Raw genomic sequence first — 25,648 nt, forward strand, 5'->3', positions numbered from 1 at the left:
AGAACCCTGATCAGTGAAATTAGAGTACCTGCAGCAACTTCAATAGCTCTATTCCTTTTTGAGATGAAAAGTTCTGGAAAGCTGTATTAGGAGAGCTGTGGAGTCATGCATTCTGAGGCCACCTTTCCTTGTCACTCTCGGTAGGAGAGGTACCATGCTGAGGAGAGGTGGTCCTGCTAGCTGCAGAGGTTGGGCAGGTACTGACATCTCTTTGGTAATGCATCTGTGCTGGGGTAGTGCTAGGAAGATTCTGCTCACTACTGGATCCTGTCTTAACTGACTTCTGGAGGAAGAGGTGACTGAAGGGGACCCAAATACCTGGGCACACTCTGTAGCAATCCTTCTCTGAGGTTAAGGCTGCTTACGCCTGTTTGTTGGCTTGATTGCTCTTTATAGGGGGTCTTTATCAAGCATTCCTGTGTGCCTGTACAAGAATGGGCATGTTGGCAAAACAAATGAAAGCAGTTGTAGTTGGCTGTCTAATTCACAAACCCAGCTTCTCAAGCTGTTCTGCATGTAGAAGGAGTCCTTATTGAGGAAGTAAAATGACTGAATGAGGACCATAGTGATAGTACAGTGGCAGGGCATTTGCTTTGCACATGGCCAACAGGGCTTTGATCCTTGGCATCCCATATGGTCTCCAGAGCATCACCCGGAGTGATCCCTGAGTGCAGAGTCAGGGTAAGCCCTGAGCACCTCCAGCTGTGGTCCAAAAACTATTTCAAAGGAAAGAAAAGAAAAAGACTGAATGAATGACAGCAGAAGTATCAAGACATAGAGCCTATTCTAGGATTGAGGAGTAGGCTGGCCAGGATGGGGGTGGAGAGCCATGTACATAAACAAAAACTACAGGGTAGAGGGTGCTAGCTGTCTTATGAGAGTTATCTGGGCAGCTGATGGAACAGTCTCTCCAGCTGAGAGGGTCTGAGAAGTCCCCACGCAGGGTATTCCTCCCTCCAGGTTCATGGTTGGGTGGCTTTGCTCTGGTTTCTGCTCCCCAGTCATAGGCCCATGAACCTTCTAGAATTCTCTACCCTTCTCTGAAAAGCCCTTTGCTAGTTTGCACTTAATTTCCTTGTGACAGAGGTTTGACCCTGCAATTTTAATCATGCACCATATTGCCCTGAGAATTTACAAGGCCGAGTCTCAAGTCTTCCCCTCTGGCACTGTCAGAGAATCTGAGGCTAGCCATGAAATCTGCCTGTTTGCTGAGCACCTGGAGGTGATTCAGATAATGAAGCACTTTGAGAAACACCACTGGAAGCATTCACAGCCTACCCTCCTCTCTCTTGTCCCAAATGCTCATTTCTATATTATCTACTCACAACACTTCTACTCATCCTTTAAGATCTGATCCATCTTCTCTCTGGTATTGCCTGGACTGACAACTAAACATAATTAATAGTTTCCATTGCAGGTAACCTACTAATAATTAACCTACATGACCTACTAATAATTAGGTCATGAAATTAATCAACTGGGCTACTTGAGTGCAACGGAATATAGAACAAGGGCATGTTGAGGTGAGATTTTTGTTTCAGTTTTATGTAAGTGTGCACAAACTGCTCTCCTGTCTTAGGGTGGGTTCCCTGGCAGCAGAGATTACATAAGATTCCATGCATGTTCTATATTGAGGGAGCATTCAGCAAGGGAGCCTGGATGTCAGAGTAGGCAGTGGGGCTTGCAGTGGAGTCCAGCCATGACTGGATTTCCTCTGAAGCTATAGTGCATAAAAGCACCAAATAGTTGAGAGACCCCTGGGTCAGTCAGCATGCCGTCAGGCTGTTATTGCAGATGCAGAGAACTCCTTGATCAAGAGGCTCTCATCAGCCAAGACTATTCTCAAGAGCAGGGAGGAGGGGCTGGAACCATACTATAGCAGGTAGGATGTTTGCACAGGGACAACCCAGGTTCAATCCCTAGCACCCCATGTGATCTCGCAAGCCCTGCCTGGAATAAGCCCTGAGCACAGAGCCAAAAATAAGGCCTAGTACTACTGGGTATGATCCCCCAAACCAAACCAAACAAACAAACAGAGTAGAGAGAAGAGCAGAGGTGAGTTATCACAGTTAACTATCCCAAGAGCTGCAGGCTATTTGGCTTGAGCCAGTCAAAGGACCTAGTAGAACACTAACAGCATTGACTGAAGTCCAATCTCTGCATGCTTACCGAGACTCATGGCCAGGGCCAGAACAAAGTAAAAACACCAGTGAACTTTGTTCAAAACCATAGAGGAAACAGCCACTGAAAATATTAAAATTTAAAGTTTTTTACTTTCCTTCTTAGCCTCTCTCATGACTAGAGATGTTTTACTTGATATTTAATGTTATAAGTAAAGAAAAATTATTCTTGAACAATTCGTTTTAAAATTACACCAGGCCAATTTTACACAATTAATTTTTTTTCTTTCGCATTTTGGGTCATACCCAGAAATGCACAGGGGTTACTCCTGGCTTTGCTTTCAGTAATTGGAAGTGCTCGGGAGAGCATATGGGATGCTGGAAATTGAACCTGGGTTGCCCGAGTGCAAGGCAAACGCCCGACCCACTATACTATCATTCCAGTCCTACACAATTCATTTTAAAATTACTCAATGCTTAAACATATAAGCATTTAACTTAACATGTGGAATCATTTAAAGTTACTCAATTTAAATTTTGTTGTCATATATTTATATGTATTTTTGTTCTTAGTAGAACAATGGGAATGCCACACAATACTAACTCAACAGTCTATTCTAGAGCTTTTTAAAACATATATATATATTGGTTTGGAGGTCACACCCAGCAGTGCTCAGGGGTTTCTCCTGACTCTGCACTCAGAAATTACTAGGTTGACTGCATCCAGGCAAAAGCCCTACCTGCAGTACTATCTCTCTGGCCCCTAAAACTTTTTGATATTCTAAGATTTTCTATCTTTAGCTTACAGATAAATGACAAAGGACTGAAAGGAAATGAAATAAGAATGGGCTTCCTGCTTTCTTTCTTTCTTCACATCCTCACGTGCAGGGAACTAACATCAATGAGAAAAGCTATGATTGAGTTCCTTGTTTAGAATGCTTTTTCCATCTTTTTACTTTCAAAGCAACTTCAGTTTGGAACAGAAAGCATGGTTTCTTGGAATTGTTGCCATCCTGCTTTTACTGAGTCATAAATGTGACATGCTTCCTTTATACTCACTTGAAGTCTGGCTGGACATCTACAGCTTGTAAGTCCAGCTGAATCCTATGCCCATGAGCATTGTGTGCACCTTGTGTGATCACAATCACGATCATGATCATCCTGTTGTTCGTTGATTGCCTTGAGCAGGTTCCAGTAATGTCTCCTTCGTCCTAGCCCTGTAACAATGATGGATCTCATTCTCCTAACCCTGAAAGAGCCTTGAACATGGCACCCTGTGTGAACTGAGTAGCAAATATGTATCCTGTATATAGCTCATCCATTCATGTGTGTTCTCTCTCCATTGTCCCAAGAGACTTCACCTTCAAAGCAATTTCTAAGCTACTTATTATTTCACATTGGTGACACTAGATTATTAAACGATCCACAGGGTCCTTCTGAGAGTGGAATCTTGCACAATTACAGAAGTTACCTGCCCAGGAGATTGACCCTATACATATACATCTTAAGTTCACTACCCACTGTACTATCACTTCAGAGGATCATCACTTGTAATTACTTGTCATCCCCTTGTTCAGAGCGCCAGTAATGTCTTTATTCATCCCTGTTGCATGCTAGTGTAGCCCAGTGGCCGCTCTGCTTGCTCCAGGAAGACGAAGAGCATCAAACCATTCATTCAGGGTCTAAATAAAGAAGTCCGACCATCTCATAGGTGGGTGACCAGGTGTTCTTTTGACAAATCATAGAGGTCACAATTCTCAGGGAAGAATTCTCAGGGAAGAATAAAAACAAGGGGGATTGATAACTCACCATCAGTGTGCTGTTGCAATTGATCTCAAGACTCTAAGGAGATTTTTATTATCTCCTTCTCACCACTTATTCCGCCATAGGGTGTGCTATCTGGGACTGACCATTCAGGTCTGGTGCCCTGGAAGTAGAGTCTAAGATGGGCTTCATGTACCTGTGATTTGTTAGGGAAATGGTCTTCAGGAAAATTCTTCCTGAGTTTGGGGAGAACAGTAGGGAATAGAAAGAAGTATCTCAGAATGTCGGTTCAGTGACATCAACCCTAGATATGTCCATAGAGAAGCTCAGAAGCACAGCCTACAGGCAAAGCTTCCCTGACCTCTTGAGACAAGACCAGGCTTTTCTATCACTGGATTTCTACCACAAGCTCCTCTGTAAGGAGGGGGAGAAAAGGACTGGAAGAGGGTGATTATCTGGAGAAGGAAAGCATTTGTGAGCTCTTAGACACTACATATATAGCAGCGAGGGTTGGCTTCAGGGGTCAGGAATTTAGGGGCTGGGCGGAGCATCTATGGTGTCTAAAGCACAATCTTTCAACTTTTACACACTTTCAAACTAGTACCTATCTTGATCCACAACCAACAGTTACAACCAAGATGGTAGACCAGCTTTTCAACCTTTCTCCATCTGTAGACTGGAGCTATCCTCAGACCAGTGACTGAAGACCAGTGGTCTACTGCATATGCGAGAACTATTTTTCAATTTTACTTTACTTTATTATTATTTTGGTCTTTGGATTGCATCCAGTGGTGTTCGGAGCTTTTCCTTGCTCTGTGTTCAGAGTTCACTCCTGAAGGTGCTGCAACACCATATGTGTTTCTGGGGATTAAACGAAGGTCAGCTGCATGCAAGGCAAATGCTTATCCCTGAACTAGCAATCTCTCTGACCCAAGACTATTATTTTTAATGTCTGAAAAATATTTCCACAGATGAGTTTACATACCCCTCTCTCTATTGAAGCCTAGTTGTGAGTGTGTGATTTTTTTATTTACATTTCTCTCTCCAAGCAAGAGTCTAAACTGTGGCAGGCACTCTGTTCTAGTCATCTTCGCATTCCTAATTCATTCCTGATTTGGAGACTGACAATGGAGTGTAGCTAAATAAGCATTTTATCAAATGAAGAGCAGCTTGGGGGAAGATGACAGAGCAATTGAACTCCAGGCTAAGTAATTTGGGCGTGATTCTGCTGGCAGTTGGAAAGCATCTCAAATACTTGTTGGCAGCTGTGAATAATGTGTGTTGGACTCGGGAAAGTGGAGAGAACAGCCAGGAGAGTGTTGCAGCAATACAAGCTAAAAGTATTGAAAGGCAGAGGCTGTGAGTTTGGAGAGGCAGAGGCAGAAGTCATTAAAGAAGTGTTATATCTGCAAGGTCCAGATGTTCTGGGGCTAACGTCCAGTATAGAGCCTCTCGGGGATGTGAATCAACAATCTTTAGGAGAACTGTACTTATAAGCCCCCTTGAGCAGATAAAGCAGCATTGCCCTCTTTTATGCACAGAAGAAAAGGCTAAAAAAATAAGTCCATGTGGGTTTTCTCATTGTCACATAAAATTAAGCAAAATCCATCCAATTGGCCTGGGAATATTTTCTTTCCCTCCATATTTTGGCTAGAACTCCATTATCTGATGTGAGAAAACCCAAAGTCATCAGTGTGGAATTTGCTCAGTTCATTAGCACTTGGGAACTTGAAATTAAAGTGGTTTCCCATGACAGTGCTTTCAAATCAATCATTCTATAGAGCAACTAATATGTTCCAGAGCTGCAGATTCAGCACATTATTCTCGGCTGTATTCTGGGTCGCATCCTGTTTGAAATGATTTAACCATATCTCAGATGATTAAGAAATACATGTTGTGTTTTATGTGTGTTTAAATTGTTCTTTTTTTTCCTTTTCTGAACTCTTCCAGGCATTGAATATAAGGAAAGTGATGTCCATTTCTCTCCTTGTAGGATTCCGTAGCTTCTGAACAGGTGTCTGCTGTTCACGTTATTTTCCGAGAGCCTATTCCAGGGACCCCTGTAACATGGACAGGCCCTGGGTTTGCGAAGGTTCTCCCTGGGACTGGCCTGAGATTTGTCATCAACAACATTCCCTTTCCCATGGATTTTGCTATTGCCATTCGCTATGAAGCACAGGTATCATTTAACTTCAACTTTTTCAGTGGTAAAAAACAGAGTACATTCTCACACTAGAGTTTCCATTCTAGTCCTATTACACAGGTTGGTCGTAAAATGATTTGCAAGAAAAGTGAACATCTGGAGAGCATTATAAATGAAATTTCCCAAAGATTTTAAAGCAACACAATGAGTTGTACACTCACATGCTTGTTTTCTTCCATGGAGAGAAGCTAAAGCTAAAAGTATATATTTAAGTTTGGTAAAGAAGTTATAACAGAATATGTAAAAACAATAAATAGTTAATTAGTGCAAATACTCCCTCCTGGAATATTATTTTCCTTAAAAATGTTAATAAACTAACATGTGCATAAACTGACTCATATGAATGTAGAAAAAAGCATTTGTTTGCATTAGTATTTTCCCTGAAACAAGAGAAAAAATTAAAAGCAGACTATAAGTCTTGTTTCCACTGCATTGCTACTACCCCTTCAATTTACTTTCTGAGAAAAAATTTGAGAGAATATAATTCAAATTAGAAAAATACTTGATCAAGAACAATAGTTCCAAGTATTTTTGATTGTTGTTTTATAATCTTTTCTTTGATAATCTGAAACCTCACAGACCATCTAGTCCCCAAACTATTTTCTAGATCTGCATCTGGGGAGTGATGTTAGAGTCTCCAAAGACTCTCTGGGGGCATTGTGTAATCTTGCACTGTGAGTTGCATGACCAAAATTGCTTTGATATGACACGTCTCCTGTTTTTAACTTACAAATGAAGTTCAAGGGATTTCAGTGAACTTTTATCTAATGATAAGAAAGCCATTAAAACATTTCTGTATAAGGTCAGGGAGATAGTACATTGCAGAAGGTATTTGCTTGCACAGAGCCAACCAGGCCCCCAACACTACACGTGGTTCCCAGAGCCCTGTCAGAAGTGATCCCTGAGCACAGAGCCAGGAGTAAGTCCTAAGCACTACCAGGTGTGGTCCCAAAATATATCATCATTGTCACTGTCCTCCCATTGTTCATCTATTTGCTCAAGTGGACCCAGTAACATTGTGAGACTTGTTGTTACTGTGTTTGGCATATTGAATACATCATGGGGAGCTTGCCAGGCTCTGCTGTGCTAGTGAAATACTCTCGGTTGCTTGCCGGGGTCTCCCAGAGGGGCAGAGGAATCGAACTTGGCCGTGTTGGCCGTGTGCAAGGCAAATGCCCTACCCACTGTGCTATCGCTCCAGCCCCCCAAAACATATATATATGTGTGTATATATATATATTTGTATATATTGACTTTTTCATAGAGAGGACACATCTCTGAGGTCCAGAGTGTAGCTAATTAGCACAGGTTTTAATATAGACATATATATTTATACACCTATAACTTCGAACATGATAATTATTAAGTAGCATAGAATAGCATAATTCATATAATATATGAATATGCAAAACACAGGTAAACGTTTTTAGGGATCCCAGATTTTTATTTCTTTGCACTGTGATTCTGGGATATAACACCTTGGGAGATATGGCTTGATATCAGACCTATTATAAGCTCAAATTTTTTCCATTCCATGAACTAATCTACAGAAACAATATTCTTTGTACCCGAATATTCTCTCAGACACAGAGAGTTGGGTTGGAGGCCAACCTCTAAGAATCTTTCAGTTCCAAAATTTTATTTTCTGGGTGGCTACGGGTTGTTAATTTGATTGCATGCATTCTCCATTAGCTACATGTTTGTGCATGCTTCGGCATGTATAACTGCAAAGCTATATTTTTTTAAATGTGTTGATGAATATGGACATGTTTTATATGGTATGTACATAGGTATAAGTTTCACATGCTTGTACATGAATAACTCAATTTTGGAATTACAGTAACATGCTTTTCTATCCCCCTATCTAGACTTCAGCCAACTGGGCTGCCCAGATCATGGTAACCCCCTCTGAGGAAAGAAAGCACTGTTCACATAAGACCCCACAGGGAAAGTCTTCACTGTTTACCTTACCAACTACTTCCAGGTACTATTGAATCTGCTAAAACCATAATGATCTTTTAGAATTTCATTTGTATATCAACTATTTGTATCCAAGAATAAAATGGAAGGAAAGTATACCATTTATTAAGTACTTATTGAGGGGTAAAGGTAAAGGCCCTCCCGTTGATCGTCGATTTGCCTGAGCGGGCCCAGTAACGTCTCCATTGGAGACTTTGTTGTTAGTGTGTCTGGCATATCCAATACTCTCGGTAGCTTGCCGGGCTCTCCGAGAGGGGCGGAGGAATCGAACTCGGGTCGTCCATGTTGGCTGCGTGCAAGGCAGACGCCCTACCCGCTGTGCTATCGCTCCAGCCCGTATGCTTTATATTTACTTTTTTTAATAACTCCATGGGGTAGATTTTTATCTTTTACAAATGAAGAAGATATTGAGAACAAGAATACCTAGATGTGTTGCCCAGAGATCAGGGTAAAATATTCAGCTTAGGCAATCTTAACAGCTGAAAGTCTGGCAAAAAAATCCATGTATTTCAGGGCCACACATTTTGTTTCACCAGAAATTTGTGGCAAAATTAAACTGAGATCCTAGTGATAATAACATGGTTAAGGAACCTTTGTTTCATCTTTTCCCCAGAAGTGTCATGGGCAATAGTTTTTCTCAGTTTTATTTTGGGACTACACATGGCAATGCTCAGGGGTGAGTCCGGGCTCTGCACTCAGGAACCACTCAAGGCAGTGCTCAGAGGACCATCTGGGGTGCCAGAGATTGAACCAGAGTGGCCTGTGTGCAATGTAAATGCTCTCTCTTCTGTACTATCACTCTAGCCCCATGGAAAAGCTTTCCTGAGACTTTATTATTTGGCATAACCCTTTGAAAAAGCCCCAAAGTGTGAATTAACAGTTCACCAAACCCTCTGAGCTAGTTTAGACCCATAGATAGCCTCCAGCCTATGGTGCAACAACCCTCCAAACACAGGTGGGATGGGTCCAAATATTATTGCCTGTCTGATTACATAACTGAACTTCGTGTTGAGTTTTTGTCTCATTTTTTAATACAGAGTCATGCTGCTTCCCACAACCATCTGCTTAGAACCAGATGTACAGTATTCCATAGATGTCTATTTTTCTCAGTCTCTGGAAGGAGGTTCCCATGCTCATTCACACATCCTGGTTGATTCTGTAAGTATCACAGAACACTGTGGGCACTTCCTTCTGAACTCAGTCCCATTATAATTCTGCTTTTAGATTCTGGTGAAATGTTTCTTGAGAAACACAAATGTATTTGCTTCATTACACTTAATCACTTAATCACTTAACTTCCCGTTAGTCGTCGATTTGCTCGAGCGGGCGCCAGTAACATCTCCATTTGTCCCTGTCGCGTGCTAGTGTAGCCCAATGGCATCTGTTCGCTCCGGGAACATGAAGGGCCTCAAACCGATCGTTCATGATCTTGACGAAGAAGTCTGACCATCTGGTAGGTGGGCGGCCACGCGGTCTTTTGACATCCCGTGGAATCCAGTCGGTAACAGCTCTAGTCCAGCGGTCGTCTTTAAATCTCATTACGTGACCAGCCCATCTGATTTTCGACACCTTGGCAAATGAGACAGCGTCCCTGATCCTTGATCGTCGACGGATGTCAGAACTCCGGATTCGTTCTCTCATTTGAGTGAAACGTGATATTCCAAGCATAGCTCTTTCTATTCTTCTTTGGGAGACCTGAATAGCGTTCTCATCTTGTTTGCGTAGGGCCCAGGTCTCTGAGGCATATGTTAATGCAGGAAGAACAGTGGAATCAAAGAGATGTGCCCGGAGCCGGAGGTTCTTCGTCCTCTTAGCTATTTCTTCGACGTTCTTGAAGGCGTTCCAAGCCGCTCTCTTCCTCCTGCGCAGCTCGGGTGCCAGGTCATTTGTCATGTTGACCTCTCGACCTAGGTACACATAGCTGTTGCATTCGGAGATGGTCGTTCCATTGAGAGCGAATGAATGGGGCATCAGGAACAAGGCTGTTTCTCATAAACATTGTCTTCGTAAGATTCAGCTGTAGTCCTACCTTTCCACACTCACGGTCAAAGTCGGCCAGCATTTGTGCCGCTTGGCTGATGTTTGGTGTTATTAAAACAATGTCATCAGCAAAGCGGAGGTGGTGTAGTTGCCGACCATCTATCTTCACTCCCATTCCTTCCCATTCCAGTCGTCGCATGATGTTCTCGAGGGTGGCACTGAAGAGTTTTGGTGAAATGGTATCACCCTGCCGCACCCCTCTCTTGACATCAACGATCACTTCTTTGTAGAATGGTGAGATCCTGGTAGTGAATCCGCAGTACAGCTCACGGAGGATCCTGATGTATTGGGCTTGAATGCCCTGATTGGCTAGGGCTTCAATGACCGCTTCTGTCTCAACAGAATCAAAGGCCTTCTTTAAATCAATGAACGTTAAGCAGAGCGGCATCTTGAACTCCCGAGAAACCTCAATGAGTTTGGTTATCGTGTGGATATGGTCGATGGTGCTGAATCCTTTGCGGAACCCTGCTTGCTCACATGGTTGTCCTTCATCTAGTGTTCTGCCAATCCTATTCAGGATGACTCGAGTGAACAACTTGTAGATGACAGACAATAGGCAGATCGGGCGATAGTTGCCAATGTCATGGATGTCTCCCTTCTTGAACAGTAGTACGGTCCTGCTGGTTTTCCATTGAGATGGAACCTTGCATTCAGACAGGTAGCGAGTGAAGAGCCGAGCCAGTGTATTGATGAGTACTGACGGCAGGTTCTTCAGGTGTTCAGGTCTGACCTTGTCTGGGCCGGGTGCTGTTTGCTTCTTTACTGACGAAATGGCGTGTCGGATTTCGGAAGGGAGAACGTTGGGAACGACATACCCATCCTGTGGAATTTGGTATGTCGGCAAGTGGACATGGCTATCGAAGAGATTTGAGTAGAAGTCATGGATAATCTTCTCCATTGCCGTTCTGGAGGATGTGATGGATCCATCAGGACGTCGGAGGGCAGTCATCTTGGTCTTATAGTTGGCGAAGGACAGGCGGGCGTTACGAATACTTTTCCCGGCTTCTGCCGCATCTACCAGTACTTCTGCTCTTCTCTCTTTGAGGTCTTCCTTGATCGCATCTCTGCACTGCTTTGCAAGCTCGGACGTTAGCTTGCGGTTGCCTGAGGCATGCGCCAAACCACGCTGGCGAATTAGCTCAAGAGTTTTCGAAGATAGGCGACTTTTTGTGGCTATCTCTCTCTTGGCGTTCCTCGCACATTCATGGAGGTGCTGAACCAGTCGATCGTATTCCTCGTCAATGTTGTCAACAATGGCATCTTCCCATGTTGCCGCAATAGTGCCAAAGAGTTCCCAGTTGGTGGACGTTCTGGGAGTTCTCTTTTTGAACTTTGCAGCCCTTTCTCCCCGCTCTGTGAAGTAGAATTTTGCACGAAGGAGACGGTGGTCCGATCCCGTTCGAAATTTTGGGACAACAGCGACATCAGTCAGGCAAAACCGTCGATTGAATATGATGTGGTCTATTTCGTTGTGGAATCGTCCACCGGGAGACTCCCATGTCCATCGTTTAGATTCTGCCTTCTGGAACTGTGAGTTACCATGAATGGTCTTGGTCGACATGATGAACTCAGACAGTCTCTCACCCTGTTCGTTCCATTCTAGGCCATGGGTTCCGATGTGAAGTTCTTCAGCTGATCTTCTCGGTCCTATCTTGGCATTAAAATCACCCACAATGATCTTGTAGAAGGTGTGGTCTTCTTTATAGAACTTCTCTAGCTCCATGTAGAACTTCTCGATTTCTCTTTCATCATAATGAGATGTTGGTGCGTAGACAACGAAGATAGAAACTGCAGGCAGTGAGCCACATCTATTCAAATGTAAACGTCCGATTCGGGTTGTTAGGCATTCGAATGAATCAATGCTCTTGGCCAAGTTTGTGTTGACAAGGACACCGACGCCTCCAACACCTCTTTTATCCACTACCCAGCCGTCGCCACACTCCAGGACGCTTTCCGGACCCGCGCGGCAGCTCCGGCCGAGACACACGCACAACTGAAGACCCACGCGAGACCCACGCGCAAGCGGCCGCGCGACACATCATAAGACACTAAATACCCGTCTTCTGGAATTGTCGTACCATATTTGATAGGGTTCAAATATGGTAACACCTACAAGGGTGATTAGAGGTCACCCCAAAAGCCTCTATACCTCTCGGAAAGACTGGCAAGCTACCGAGAGTATTCCGCCCGCACGGAAGAGCCTGGCAAGCTATCCGCTGTGTATTCGATATGCCAAAACCAGTAACTACAACTGGTCTCATTCACCTGACCCTGAAGGCTTCACCGACATGGCAGCACTGAGAAGGATGAGAAAGGAGAGGCCGACAAAATCTCAAGGCCGACCTAGGCTGCCACAACGAAGGAAGACAAAAATGATCGTCTGTACTTTCAATGCACGTACGCTAGCATCAGATGCATCCATCGAGGACCTGATGGTACAAGCGCGAATGATCAAGTACGACATCATTGGTCTGACCGAGACAAGAAGGCACGAATCTCACCATGCCGTTTTCGACACTTCATTACACAGTAATCTATTAAGCCAGAACTGTTGTACAGCTGGAAGGGCATTTGCTTTGTTTTCAGTCAACCTGAATACATTACCCAGGATCCCATATGGTCTCCTGAGCCCACTTAGAAGTGATGCCTGAGCACAGGGTCAGGAGCAAACCCTGAGCTCTGCCTTGTGTGGCACAAAAACAAAATCAAAGTTATCTATTAACAATTGCAAAGGTTATGGTGTGTGCCAATGATGGAGTGGGATTTCTCCATCACTGGAGAAATTGATGGTTCAAAGTGTTTCATAGAGCCTATTACTTAGTCTTCCCAACAACCCTGCAGGCTAGGTCTGGCCCTTACTGACATTTTCCATGCAATAGAACTGAGCACAAGTTCACAGAGATAGTCAGGAATCAGAAACACACTGCCCAATTCTAGAGTTCCTGGTCTGAGTCATGGATTGTAATGGAATTGCAGAAAATTTGAGGGAGAAATTCTACATCATTAACTATTATCATCTTGAAACTTCCTATTTTTTATATACTGTGATTTTATATTACTATCAGCAGAGTACTCATGAGGTATGAACATGGATTTTTATCCCTTCACATCATATCTTAAGATTTGCATGCTCGTGTAGTTTTCTGATCATTTAAAGTAACTGTGAAAAATATTTCCTTGAGGAGCTAGGTTTAGTATTTCCCCTACTTTACCCCCCACCACCAAAACCTCTGTTCATGCATACACACACACACACACACACACACACACAAAACCATCTTACTTTGCACAATTTTAGGCTGAGGTTTGTCATCAGGCATTGACTGAATTTGCTTGTAAGTGGTAAAAATCCAAAAACTTTTCCCTCTACTCATGGTCATTTGAGTTGTTTCTACTTTTTGCTACTTCTTGTTGTTGGTACATGCATATTTGAATGTTTTAAAATATAGTCATGACTTGCCTAAGTTTTAATGGCCCTTAAAATAACTTGTCAAATTATTTTCTAGAAGGCCTTCTTTGATTCAGCTTCAGGATCATCACTAATGTGTGAATTGTAATGGTTTCATCCCACTTGCATTAGAATTGTACAAAATTTTGTAGAATTTTTTTTAAAGGGAATTTATGTTGCCAAGAAACATAAGTTTTCAGTGCTTGCGGTCCCGGATTTAATTTCCAGCACCACATGCCCTGGTGTCCCCAGCAGTGCTGGGCCCAAGTGGCACTGAAACACTGGGCCTTAATACTGAGCTCTCAGGCTGAGTATAGCTGTGAGCGATCCCTGCGCCCTCTGAGTACTCCTGAGATGGACACCCAAAACAAGTGATACTGTGAGTAAATATGAAAGTGACTTCTTAAAATTGCATTTTTAAGTATTTGTGGGAATATTCTACCATCATGTTAAATTATCAAACTAGTCCTACAAAGTTTTGTTGGAACATAGTTGTGTCCATTGTTTACTTACTGTCCTCTGCTGCTTTCAAGCACAAAGGCAGAACTGAGACGTTATGGCCGAAAAGTCAATATTTACCATCTGGACTTTCACAGGAAGTGTATCAACTCCTGACCTAATTTTTATAAGTATCTATGGTTTCTGAACTGTGTTCTCGAAAAATTAAACTTTTAACCATCAAACATTAAAAAAAAAAGGTTTTTTTTGTTTGCTTTTTGGACCACACTTAGCAGTGTTTCAGGCTTACGCCTGGCTCTGCACTTGGGAATCACTCCTGGTAGTACTTGGAGGACCATATGGGGTTCCAGGTATTGAACCTGGTTGGCTGCTTACAAGGCAAGCAACCTCTAGTCACTGTACTTTCTCACTAATCCCAAACATTTGAAATTTTTACCTTGGAAATTTGTCCTTTCATCATCTCCTATAGACTTCAGTACAAGGCAGCTGTATCTTGAATTTTATTCAACAAGTTCAGCTATTATAAAATCAAAGAGTTATGAAAAATAGGATTGTAAGATTAAACAAAACAGAAAAGGAAATGAGAGAAGGCTTAAAAAAAACACAGGAATTTAAATTGAATTTAAATAGAATTTTCAAAAAAACAATAATTTAGATCAATATATCCAAAATATTGCTCTCTAACATAGTGTGAGATCCTAACACTAAAAATGTATTCTTTAAACTTAATTTTAACTTTGTTTCTAGTTTGCCTGTAATTTTAATTAACCAAAGATTCTTTAAGTCCTATATCAAGTATCGTGTGGGTATGTGTGTGTGTGTGTGTGTGTGCGCGCGTGCACGCGCACACGCATGTACATGTGTGTATGTATGTGCTGGATCCAGCCTTATTATAGTAGAAATGAGGTAGGAAATAGAAACCCAATTTTAAGTAAGAAATTCAAGGTATAGTAATATGTCTCTCCTAGTAATCCATATTTTCTGCTGAAGACTTACATTTGGAGAAGAATGTCTAGCATTTCTGACCTCCCACCCATTAAATTCCAGTAACCCACCTCACGCAACTGCAGAGACAACTGAAACCACCCTTTGGAATTTCCAAAATGCTCTCAACATGGAAAGGGGTGGTAATTTTCTTAGTGAGACTATGGTGCTGAGAGGTTGGGAGGTAGAGGAATGAAAAGAATGAAGTGGTGGAACTTACACTTTACCCTGAGGCAATGGGACCGCACTGTCAGGTTTTAAATAGGAGCTTATCTGAGCAAGCTGTCCTTTTAAAGGATCACTGTGACTGTAAGGTAGAAAATTGATGGTGGAGAGGGACAGGAGTAGAAGCTGGAGCCCTGTGCTGGCTGCCACTCTGGTAATCCAGGTGCCTAAATTAGAAAAGCAATAGAGGAAGGAGAGCAATAAATACATCCTGGACACATTTAAGAGGTGGGCTAGACCAGGCTTGTCACTGATGTAGCAGGGGGTGTGGGTGTAAAGAGTGTTGATGTGATGAAGAGGCTGAGATCAAATATGAACTCATTCACTTCCCTACACTGAGCAACTTGGCAGATGATGGCAATATTTCCCAGCAACAGCACAGAGAGGAAAGGAGGTTTCAGGTGTGTTTGAGTTGTGGTGTGTGGGGAACAAAAATTAGGCTTGTTTCTGTGGATCTATGGAGACCTGGCACCTATGATTGAGTTGTGGGCAGGAAATGTAAATTCAAATATCAGCATACTAGATGGTAATCACAGACCATCTGGTCAGAATCAACACCACATGGTCAGAATCAACCAGGAACCGGATGTGAAATGAGGAAAGAGAGAGCCCTGAGAAGTAGAGCTGTAACACTTAAAGATGGGTGTTAGGAAATCAACTCCTTTGGAGAGAAGAGTGAAAAATGCTCATCATCACTAATCATCAGGAAGATGCAAATCAAAACAACAATGAGATACCATCTCATACCACAGAGGCTGGCACACATCAATAAGAAAAGAACAGTGCTGGCGCAGACAAGAGGAGAAGGGACTCTCTCATTCCTTGTTGGTGGGAATGCCCACCGGTCCAGCATTTTTGAAAAACATATTTCCTCAACAAACTAGAAATTGAATTTTTATATGACCCAGAAATACCACTTCTAGGAATATACCCCGGGGACCCAAAAACACACAGTAGAAATGCCATCTGCACGTCTATGTTCATTGCAACACAATTCACAATAGCCAGAATCTGGAAACAACCTGAGTGCCAGAGAACAGATGACTGGATAAAAAAAAAAACTATGTATATCTACATAATGAAATACTACACAACCACAAGAAAAAAAATGAAGACATAAAATTTGCTTATAAATATAAATCAGTATTATGCTGAGTGAAATGAGTCAGAGAAAGACAGACATAGAATGATTGCACTCATCTGTGGGATATAAAAAATAATAATATGAGACTAATATCTATGGACAGTAGAAACAAGGATCAGGAGGACTTGCCCATGAATGGAAGCTTTCCACAAATATAAGGGAATTTAGTGCTGAAAGTACGTAAAGAGACAAACATGTGATAATCATTCAGTACCTGTAAAGCAAACTATAATGCTTAAAAGGACAGAGGGAGGGAGGGGGAGAGAGAGAGAGAGAGAGAGAGAAGAAGAAGAAGAAGAAGAAGAAGAAGAAGAAGAAGAAGAAGAAGAAGAAGAAGAAGAAGAAGAAGAAGAAACAGAAGCAGAAGCAGAAGCAGAAGAAGCAGAAGAAGCAGAAGAAGCAGAAGAAGAAGAAGAAGAAGAAGAAGAAGAAGAAGAAGAAGAAGAAGAAGAAGAAGAAGAAGAAGAGAAGTGTCTGCCATAGAGCATAGAGACAGGCGGTTGGGGAGGAGGGTGGCATCAGGAAGGAAAATGAGGGCATTGATGGTGGAAAATGTACACTGGTGAAGGGACAGGTGTTGGAACATTATATGACTGAAACCCAATCAGAAACAACTTTGTAACTGTGTATCTTGTGATGATTCAATTAAATTTTTTTTCTAATGAGTGGGTAGGAGATATAGCAGTGAGAATGACACAGAGATACTCTTCAAGAAATTTGGGTATCAAATCAAGAGAAATGGGGGCAGAGGCAGAAGGAATCAATGAAGTCAAGGAGGTTATTTACAAATAGGGAAGACTTAAGTACATCCAAATGCAAAACCAAAAGGAAGGAACTGAAGAATTCAGGCATAATCTGCAGGGAAGTGTCCTGAGAGCAGGGGGGAACAGCTAGGCATCTCTACAAGCTTTTGTTTGCAAACTCTCTAGGTGCCAAAGAGAGGTGGTAGGATGTGTGGGACAGGAGTTTGACAGGCCAGATGTAGGGAATGCCATTCTCTTTACCAGGCTCTCTTTTCTCTGAAATAAAATTAGTAATAGGCAGTAATCAGTATGAATATTTACAAGGACAATGAAGTTAGAGGTTAGAGGAGTAGGGTGCTGAAATAGTTATCTAGGGTGGAGGTTCTAGCACCTCATGTGTCAAAGGACGAATAGGGAATAACTGAGTGGGTTGAAGGAAAGGACTCTGGGAACTCATATCAGAATGAACAAAGAAATAAGACATATGGGGGAGAGGGAGTTCCAACCACTAATGATCTGCTGATTTCAAACATATTTTAAATGCTGTTTCTTTTACGAATAACTTAAATCACCTCTTGATGTGATCAGTCAGCTTTAACAATGCATTCTCTACTATATCATTCATGCTAATAGTAACATTTTAAATAGTACTTAGTTCTACGGAAAGAAAAAATATTCTTCAGAAATCTAACTGTATAGTTTTTCTTCACATAACTGCTAAGCACTGGATGATCGTACTTGAAAATAAGTGTATAAAGATGCATTTGTCCATTAATAGCTATATGATCTAAACCAGCAATTCTCAAAATGCCTCTATGTATAAGGATTTTATGGGAAGATAGTAATTTTTATTTTTTTATTTTTTGGAAGGGAGCACATACCAGCAGTGGTCAGGGCTTATTCCTGGCTTCGTGCTCATGGATCACTCCTGGCAGTTCTCTGTAGTGTTAGGGATTGAAACGGGCATGGCTGAGTGTGAGGCAAGTGCCCTACCCACTCTACTATCTCTCAGCTCCAAAGATTGTGTGTTTTGAACATAGGATCAAGTGTTTAAATAAACACAGAAACAAGCTTCAAGAGTATATTTCCTTTTTTAAATTAATTTTTTATTTTTAAATTTTATTTTGCTTTTATAAGGTTATTCACAATAATTTATTACATTGAGTATTCCAATACTAATCCCACCACCATTACACCTTACCCACCACCATCATTTCAAATTTTCTCAAACACCACTCAACTTGCCTAAATAGCAGGCCCTAAATAATTTATTTTGTGTTGCTTGTTATGAATAATTCTCTTAAAATGATAAAAAAAAATTAAAAGTAAGTGTGTGAAGAATGTTGTATCTTACACTGGAGCCATTGAGCTCTTGTATAAGAGATTATTAACATGTTGTTACAAGTTGAGCTTTATGTGCTAATATTTTTTTTAATTAAGATGGTTGCCTTCTACCTTAAATCCTATCCATTGTGTGCTATTCTTGATACATCAGTGGTATAGAATATGAGATGTCATGGGGCTGCAAATGTGGCTGCATGAAGAACATTTTTCTTGTAAAATTTCTCAAACCTCCAATATATTGATCTATAGTGGGTCTCCAAAAAAGTACTTCGATGTAGAATACCACTTTTTGTATGTGATTTTTAAAAAGACAAAACTTCTTCAAAAGAATTTTGTGAAATTAACATTCCACAATACCACTATGGAAGGCATTAAGTTCTAATTTCTTTGTATATCATAAGTAATTTAGTTAAACGTCTTTTAAATTAAAGACAAATTGATTAGCAAGTAAGAGAAAGCATAATAAGAAGAACAGTAAAAAGATAAAGACTGGTTTTATTTGCCATCATGTGTAAACATCTAAAGACTGAAATAAATTTTAAAAACCTTAAAAGCGGGAGGTTTGGTGCCACAAGCAGGTCGATCTGTACCTGTGAAGCGAGTGAATCAGCAGCCTCATGGCGCCTTCAGACTTCTAGATACCCCAAAATTGCTGCTGTGCCTTTTGCCAGACCCCAAAACCTTGGGGTAAAGTTTACCAAGAAAGTAAACAGCCAAAAGTTAGATATGTGGGAGACACACCCACAAACCACCTCCAGTTCAGCTATATAATTGGAGGCATGGCCTCTCTGGTTCCTGATTGAACTGTTTAACTGCCATGATCCCAGAGACTCAGAAAGAAACAAATCTTGAAACCCAACGGCTTTTGGCAGAAATGCATCCGGTCCCTGCAGTAGGCTACTGGTGCTGGACCACCCCAGGTGGGAATAGGTTTTGTGCCTTGGCCTGTTACCCTGGTGGCCGTCATCCTCCAGAGGCCACTGGACTGTCAGATTTGGGCCCGCAGTGATGAGACACGTGGGGCCTCACAGGATGGGGGTAGAGCCGGCCCTTTCCTCTCCATGCCAACAAGACCCTGAGTCGCCACCCATGAACGTCCTCTCTGGCTCCTGATCAAGCTGCTTAACGGCTATGATTCCAGGGACTCAGAAACAAATCTTGAAACCCAGAGGCTTTTTGGCAGAAATGCGTCTGAACTTGCAGTAGCTTACTGTCGCCAGGCCACCCCAGTGGGGAAAGGGTGCTGCCCCTCCACCTGCTCCCCCTTGGCGGCCTGGTGGCCACCATCTTCCAGAGGCCATTGGACAGTGAGGTTTGGGCCCGTAGTGACAAGACATACGGGGCCTCAAGGGATTGGGGTGGAGCTGACCCTTTCCTCCCCGTCCCAATGAGACCCTGAGTTGCTGCCCACAAATGGCCTCTCTGGCTCCTGATCAAGCTGCTTAAAGGTCATGATCCCAGAGACTCAAATAAATCTCGAAAACCAGCAGCTTTTGGCAGAAATGCATGTGGGTCATGCAGTAGGTTACTGTTGCCGGGCCACCCCAGTGGGGAAAGGGTGTTGTCCCTCCGCCTGCTCGCCCTAGGTGGCTTGGTGGCTGCCATCTTCCAGAGGCCATTGGACAGTTAGGTTTGGGCCTGCAGTGACGAGACACATGGGGCCTCATGGGATGGGGGTGAAGCCGGCCCTTTCCTCCCTGTCCTAATAAGACCCTGAGTCGCCGCCCACAAACGGCCTCTCTGGCTCCTGATCAAGCTCCTTAACAACCATGATCCCAGAGTCTCAGAAACAAATCTTGAAACCCAATGGCTTTTGGAAGAAATGCGTGTGGGTCACGCAGTAAGTTACCGGCTCTGGGCCACCCAAGGTGGGAATAGGTTTTATGCCTTGGCCTGCTCCCCTTTGGTGGCTCAGTGGCCACCATCTGCCAGAGACCACTGGACAGTCAGGTTTGGGCCCGCAGTGACGAGACACGTGAGACCTCATGGGATGGGTGTGGAGCCGGCCCTTTCCTCCCCACCCCAACGAGACTGTGAGTCACCACCGACGAATGGCCTCTCTGGCTCCTGATCAAGCTGCTTAATGGCCATGATCCCAGAGACTCAGGAACAGATCTCGGAACCTAGCAGGTTTCGGCAGAAATCTCTCCAGATTTAATTGTTAAAATTTTGGAATTTCAAAAATTCCGCAGCCACTACTGCAACCTCACGACATCATATATTATTCATGACCAGCAATAGAAAACAAATTGTCTACTGTTGCCTTTTCAGCAGATCTGAGTGTTGGGGTAAAATCCCAAATAATAATGGTGGGTGTGGTGTCAAAATGTTATATGTGATCCAAGTATAAAGAGAGTGATTTGGAAATCATCTGCCCCACAGGTAGGGGGAGGTTGTGGGGTCAGGGTATACTGGGGTTTTTGATGGTGGAGAATGGGGACTGGTGAAGGTATGGGTGTTTCATCGTACGACCGAGACTTAAACCCAAAAGCTTTGTAACTGCTCTCATGGTGATTCAATAAATAAAAATATAAAAAATGGGGGAAAAAAAGTAAGGTGGAATTCATGCAAAATTCAATCAGTCTAATCAGTGGCTGAATAAATAGCAGTACTGCTACATAAAAATAAATAAATAAATACTTTAGAACTATAAGTCCTGAACAAATTAGTTTTGTTAACCTGTTTATTTAGTTCATTAGTGTTTGAGCCATACCCAGCAGTGCTCAGGGCTTACTCCTGACTTCATATTCAGGAGTCATTCATTTCTGGCAGTGCTCAGAAGGCCATATGTGGAACAGGAGGTTTAATCCTAGATAGGGTTGATTGCATGCAAGTTAAGTGCCTCAAGACCTGTATTATATATATCTTTCTAACCTAGTTCTAAACAGTTTTAAAGAATTGAATTGGGTCCTTTTGAACCACTATTCTCATAGATATATATTTTTGGTAATTAGACTCTTGAACAGGAGAAACTTATGAACATAGTTTTCTTTCCTCATTGTTTTTAAAAGCTTGGTCTTATTCCACAAATCAGTTCACTGGAAAATTCCTTCAGCAAGCAGGACTTAGAAGAGTATCAGCTACATAACTGCATGGAAATTGCCTCAGAAATAGGATCTCAGGTGCTCCCTGGTGTATGTGAAAGGCTTATTGTCAGTCTGTCTGCCCTGTTACACAATGGGGCCTTGGGTGAGTATCTGTCTAATGGGATTTACCCAATCACTGCTATCTGTATCCAATCACTGCTTCTTGGAACTCGGGTGGGCTATTTAGCTGACATCAGCATCTACTCCAAACAATACAGTTGCCACCCAATAATTAGGTGCACAGAGAAGTCTGTATTAAATTCCTAGTTTGTGGTGCAGTGTGTATAGTGCACTGGGATATTAAATTTCTGGGACACCACTCCTACATTATTTATTTGGAGTCCTGGAATTTTAAGGTTTCAATACGCTCCAGATAACCTTTCTCATCCCCAATCCTTCATATAATCAATGAAGCCATTAGGATCCAAAAACTTTGGGTGACTGCCCATTTCACTTTGCTCTAGAGGGTGTTTCTCTCCAGCACTGTTGAAATTCAGAACTGGGAACTGGAGTGATATTTCAGCGGATAGGACATTTGCCTTGCACGTGACTAACCAGGTTCAGTTCCCAGCATCCCATATGGTCCCGTGAGCACTGCCAGGAGTGATTCCTGAGTGCAGATTCAGAAAGAATCCCTGAGTATTGCTGGGTGTGACCCAAAAAGAAAAAAAAAAAGAAAACAAATTTTGGAACTGAGTAACTGTGGTGTGTGGAGAGGAGCCTTGTCCCCTGCATTGTAGAATATTTAGAAGCACCCTTACCCTTTACCCTGATACCAGTAGCACACTTCCCTGGAATATCTGAAAATAATACTAAGCTTTGTCAAGTGTCCCTCTGGGGCAGGCACTGGTGCGGTAAAATCTCTTTCTCAGTGAGAACCACTAGTATGGAATCTAGAACAAGATGCTGGGCTTCCTGGGTTCCAGGAAAATGCTTTCTTTCTTTTTTTTTTTTTAAGAAACTTATTTAGAAATATGTTAGAGAAGTGAAACAAAGAAGAAGTATATGTTGGAGAGAGAACACAGCTTCTCAAGAGTGGAATTAGGCAAGCAAAGAAACAGAGATAAGCAAGCAAGCGAGATACGTGTTCAAAGGAGAACATGGGCTTGATGAGCAAGCAGAAAATGCCTTTTCCATATTGGTGCTTTAAAAATATGAGCTTAAGCTACCTGATACCCACAGTCTCTGAAGAATTCAGAGTAAGGGAAATCAAATATATAGTCCAGCACCTACACAGACCCTTAGGAACTTAAGTCATAATATCACCAAATATTATGAACTATACTAAACAAATCTCGCCCACACGGCAAAGTCTAGCAAGTTCCCCATGACGTATTTGATATGCCAAATACAGTAACAACAAGTCTCACAATGTTACTGGGCCCACTCTAGCAAACTGATGAACAACAGGAGGACAGTGCGACAGTGTGACTAAACAATTATTAAAACTTCCCTCAGTTTTAAGTCATGCTTACTGATAAGATGAACTTGTTCAATAGCAGTCATTGAACTCTTCAGACGTGTCAGACCCTGTTCTGAGGACTTTGCAGGTAGTCCTGCCTGGAAGCCTTATCACTGCCTGAGTTGGATCCTGTTATTCCCATGTCACAGGTGAGGGTGCCCAAGCTTAGAGAGAGGTACCTGCCAAGTGAAAGAGATAAACTACAGCTGTAAACAGCAAGAGGTGCTTCACACTTTCCTCCCCTCAGACATTTTTCTTTTCTTCCCCCACAGCCTGTAACTGTCACCCTCAAGGCTCATTGGGGCCTCACTGTAGCCAACTGGGAGGTCAGTGCCAGTGTCAGCCTCGGGTGACGGGGCGCAGCTGTGACAGATGCTCACCAGGAAGCTACAAGCTGGGCCATCAAGGCTGTCTCGGTATGTAGTGAAAAGCGAGGCCAGAGTAAGAAACACACGATTCACATGAGAATCATCCTGGTGATTGGCTACCCAGCAAACAGTGTGAGACCCACCATTGCTTTCTTTTTCTTTTCCAAAGAGAAAAGTTATGAAGTGTTTGACAGACAGTGTAATATATAATATATAATATATTATAATATATATAATAAATATATATACATATATTCTTAAAGTTTATCTCACAAGCTCTGTCAAAGTTCAGGTCATTAAAAAAGCATGTTACTATTTAGTTGCTCTGTATAGATTTCAGATCCAGTTTTTCACAATGTCCCATTAATTGAATGAATCAAACAATTGTTATTTAACATTTACGTAATATTCCATACACGCTAGGTGCTATTTTAAGCATTTCATTGACTAATTTCCTTCTCCAGATTGGGATGATACAACATGTTCACAATTGCAAAAGCAGAACTCTCAAACCAGCACACCACTTGATCACACCTAACTTCTTTTTGCTTTATCTAGAATGTCACTGCCATCCTCAAGGCTCAAAGAGCACTGTGTGTGACCAAATAACCGGACAATGCTCCTGCCACAGAGAGGTGACTGGTCACCATTGTGATCAGTGCCTGGCGGGCTATTTTGGATTTCCCAACTGCCGCCCTTGTCTTTGCAATGGTTTTGCTGAACTTTGTGACCCAGAGACAGGCTTCTGCATTAACTGTAAAGGTCTTACAGCTGGAAGAAACTGTGAAAGGTATGTAATTTATATGCACTTTAATTTTTTATTTTGTTTTGATCTCACAACACTCTCTGAAGACCCATTGAGTAGAGAAATGTTTAAATGTTGAATGATTATGGTTGCTCTGAGAGGTGGCAGGAAATAGAATAGCATTCCATAATCTTTCAGTATTTTGTTTGACCACATACAAATAAATCAATAATGGGCATTTATCTGATACCTTGCTTTTTATATCCCTGATAAGACATGCAAATGAAGTTCCATGATACTTACATGTTAACTTACAAGTTAATGACTTCATAGCAGAACTTCCAATATAAAGCAAATAATTCTTTTACAAAGCAAAGGAGCATCTTCTGAATTGTGTTCTGCATTTGCACTGTTTCAAAGTATAATAAACCCAAATTGACTCACATGAGCTTTTTCAGAGAACATTTTGGTAAAAAAATAAATTGCCTTAACAGATGCATCGAAGGTTACCACGGAAATCCTTCTGCAGGACAGTCCTGTCGCCCTTGCCAGTGTCCAGGGGTACCTTCAAGCAACCAGTATTTTGCCCATTCCTGCTATCAGAATCCTTGGAGCACAGATGTCATATGCAATTGTCATCAAGGTTACACAGGTATGCTATATAGTTCTTTATTAATCCTTTCTCCAGTCTCATCAGCTATCTGAAAAAATGATCACACATTTGTAATCTATCTACCTTGGACAACTGATTTGTGCAGAACAGAAATTCATGGTAAGAAGACAGAAGCTGGTAAATTGCTGCTTTACCAAAGAATTTTAATGACCTAGAAACCAATGACAGGGGCTGGAGCAATTTTATGGTAAATAAGGTGTTTGTCTTGCATGCAGCTGACCCAGGTTTGATCCCTACCATCCCATATGGTACCCAAGCCCCACCAGGAGTAATCCCTGAGCAAAGAGCCAACAGTAACTCCTGAGCACTGCTGGGTGTGACCCAAACACACACACGCACGCACGCATGCACACACAAACATGCACAAAACTAATGAATAAAAAACTCATTCCACTGAGTTACAAACCTTTTTAAGAAGTGGACTGGAGGGGCGGGGGCGATAGCACAGAGGGTAGGGCATGCGGCCAACCTGGGTTTGATTCCCAGCATTCCATATGGTCCCCCGAGCACCGCCAGGAGTAATTCCTGAGTGCAGAGTCAGGAGTAACCCCTGTGCATTGCAGGATGTGACCCAAAAAGGAAAAAAAGTGGATTAGAGAAAGAAATGAATTCAAATTAGTATATTTAAAATATAATGACACATTAAGTAAGATAATATGTGATTAAATAGTATATAAACTTCATATAAAATAAGCAATTAAATAATAAAAAGTTTTAATCAATCAAATGCTTTCCCAGCATAATTCCAAGTAATTAATTTGGTTGATAATTCACAGATTTAAATTTTTTAAATGTCTTGAATACCTCATTTTAGCATTCCACAGACACTACTTAAATAAATTTGATACTCGTGTCTGTCA

At 42.1% G+C, this 25,648-nt stretch overlaps 1 protein-coding gene across 1 annotated transcript in view; it reads left to right on the forward strand.

Moving 5' to 3' along the window:
- Window positions 1-25,648, forward strand: part of LAMB4 (laminin subunit beta 4) — a 108,288-nt gene that overhangs the window by 40,525 nt on the left and 42,115 nt on the right. The window contains exons 14-20 of the mRNA XM_056118553.1: window positions 5,878-6,063; window positions 7,956-8,071; window positions 9,105-9,225; window positions 21,466-21,643; window positions 23,275-23,418; window positions 23,929-24,160; window positions 24,610-24,767. Coding sequence (XP_055974528.1) covers window positions 5,878-6,063; window positions 7,956-8,071; window positions 9,105-9,225; window positions 21,466-21,643; window positions 23,275-23,418; window positions 23,929-24,160; window positions 24,610-24,767 — 1,135 coding nt within the window. The remainder of the gene's footprint in view (window positions 1-5,877; window positions 6,064-7,955; window positions 8,072-9,104; window positions 9,226-21,465; window positions 21,644-23,274; window positions 23,419-23,928; window positions 24,161-24,609; window positions 24,768-25,648) is intronic.

This window comes from Sorex fumeus, unplaced genomic scaffold, assembly GCF_029834395.1.
Source record: "Sorex fumeus unplaced genomic scaffold, SorFum_2.1 ptg000037l, whole genome shotgun sequence".
NCBI lineage: Eukaryota > Metazoa > Chordata > Mammalia > Eulipotyphla > Soricidae > Sorex > Sorex fumeus.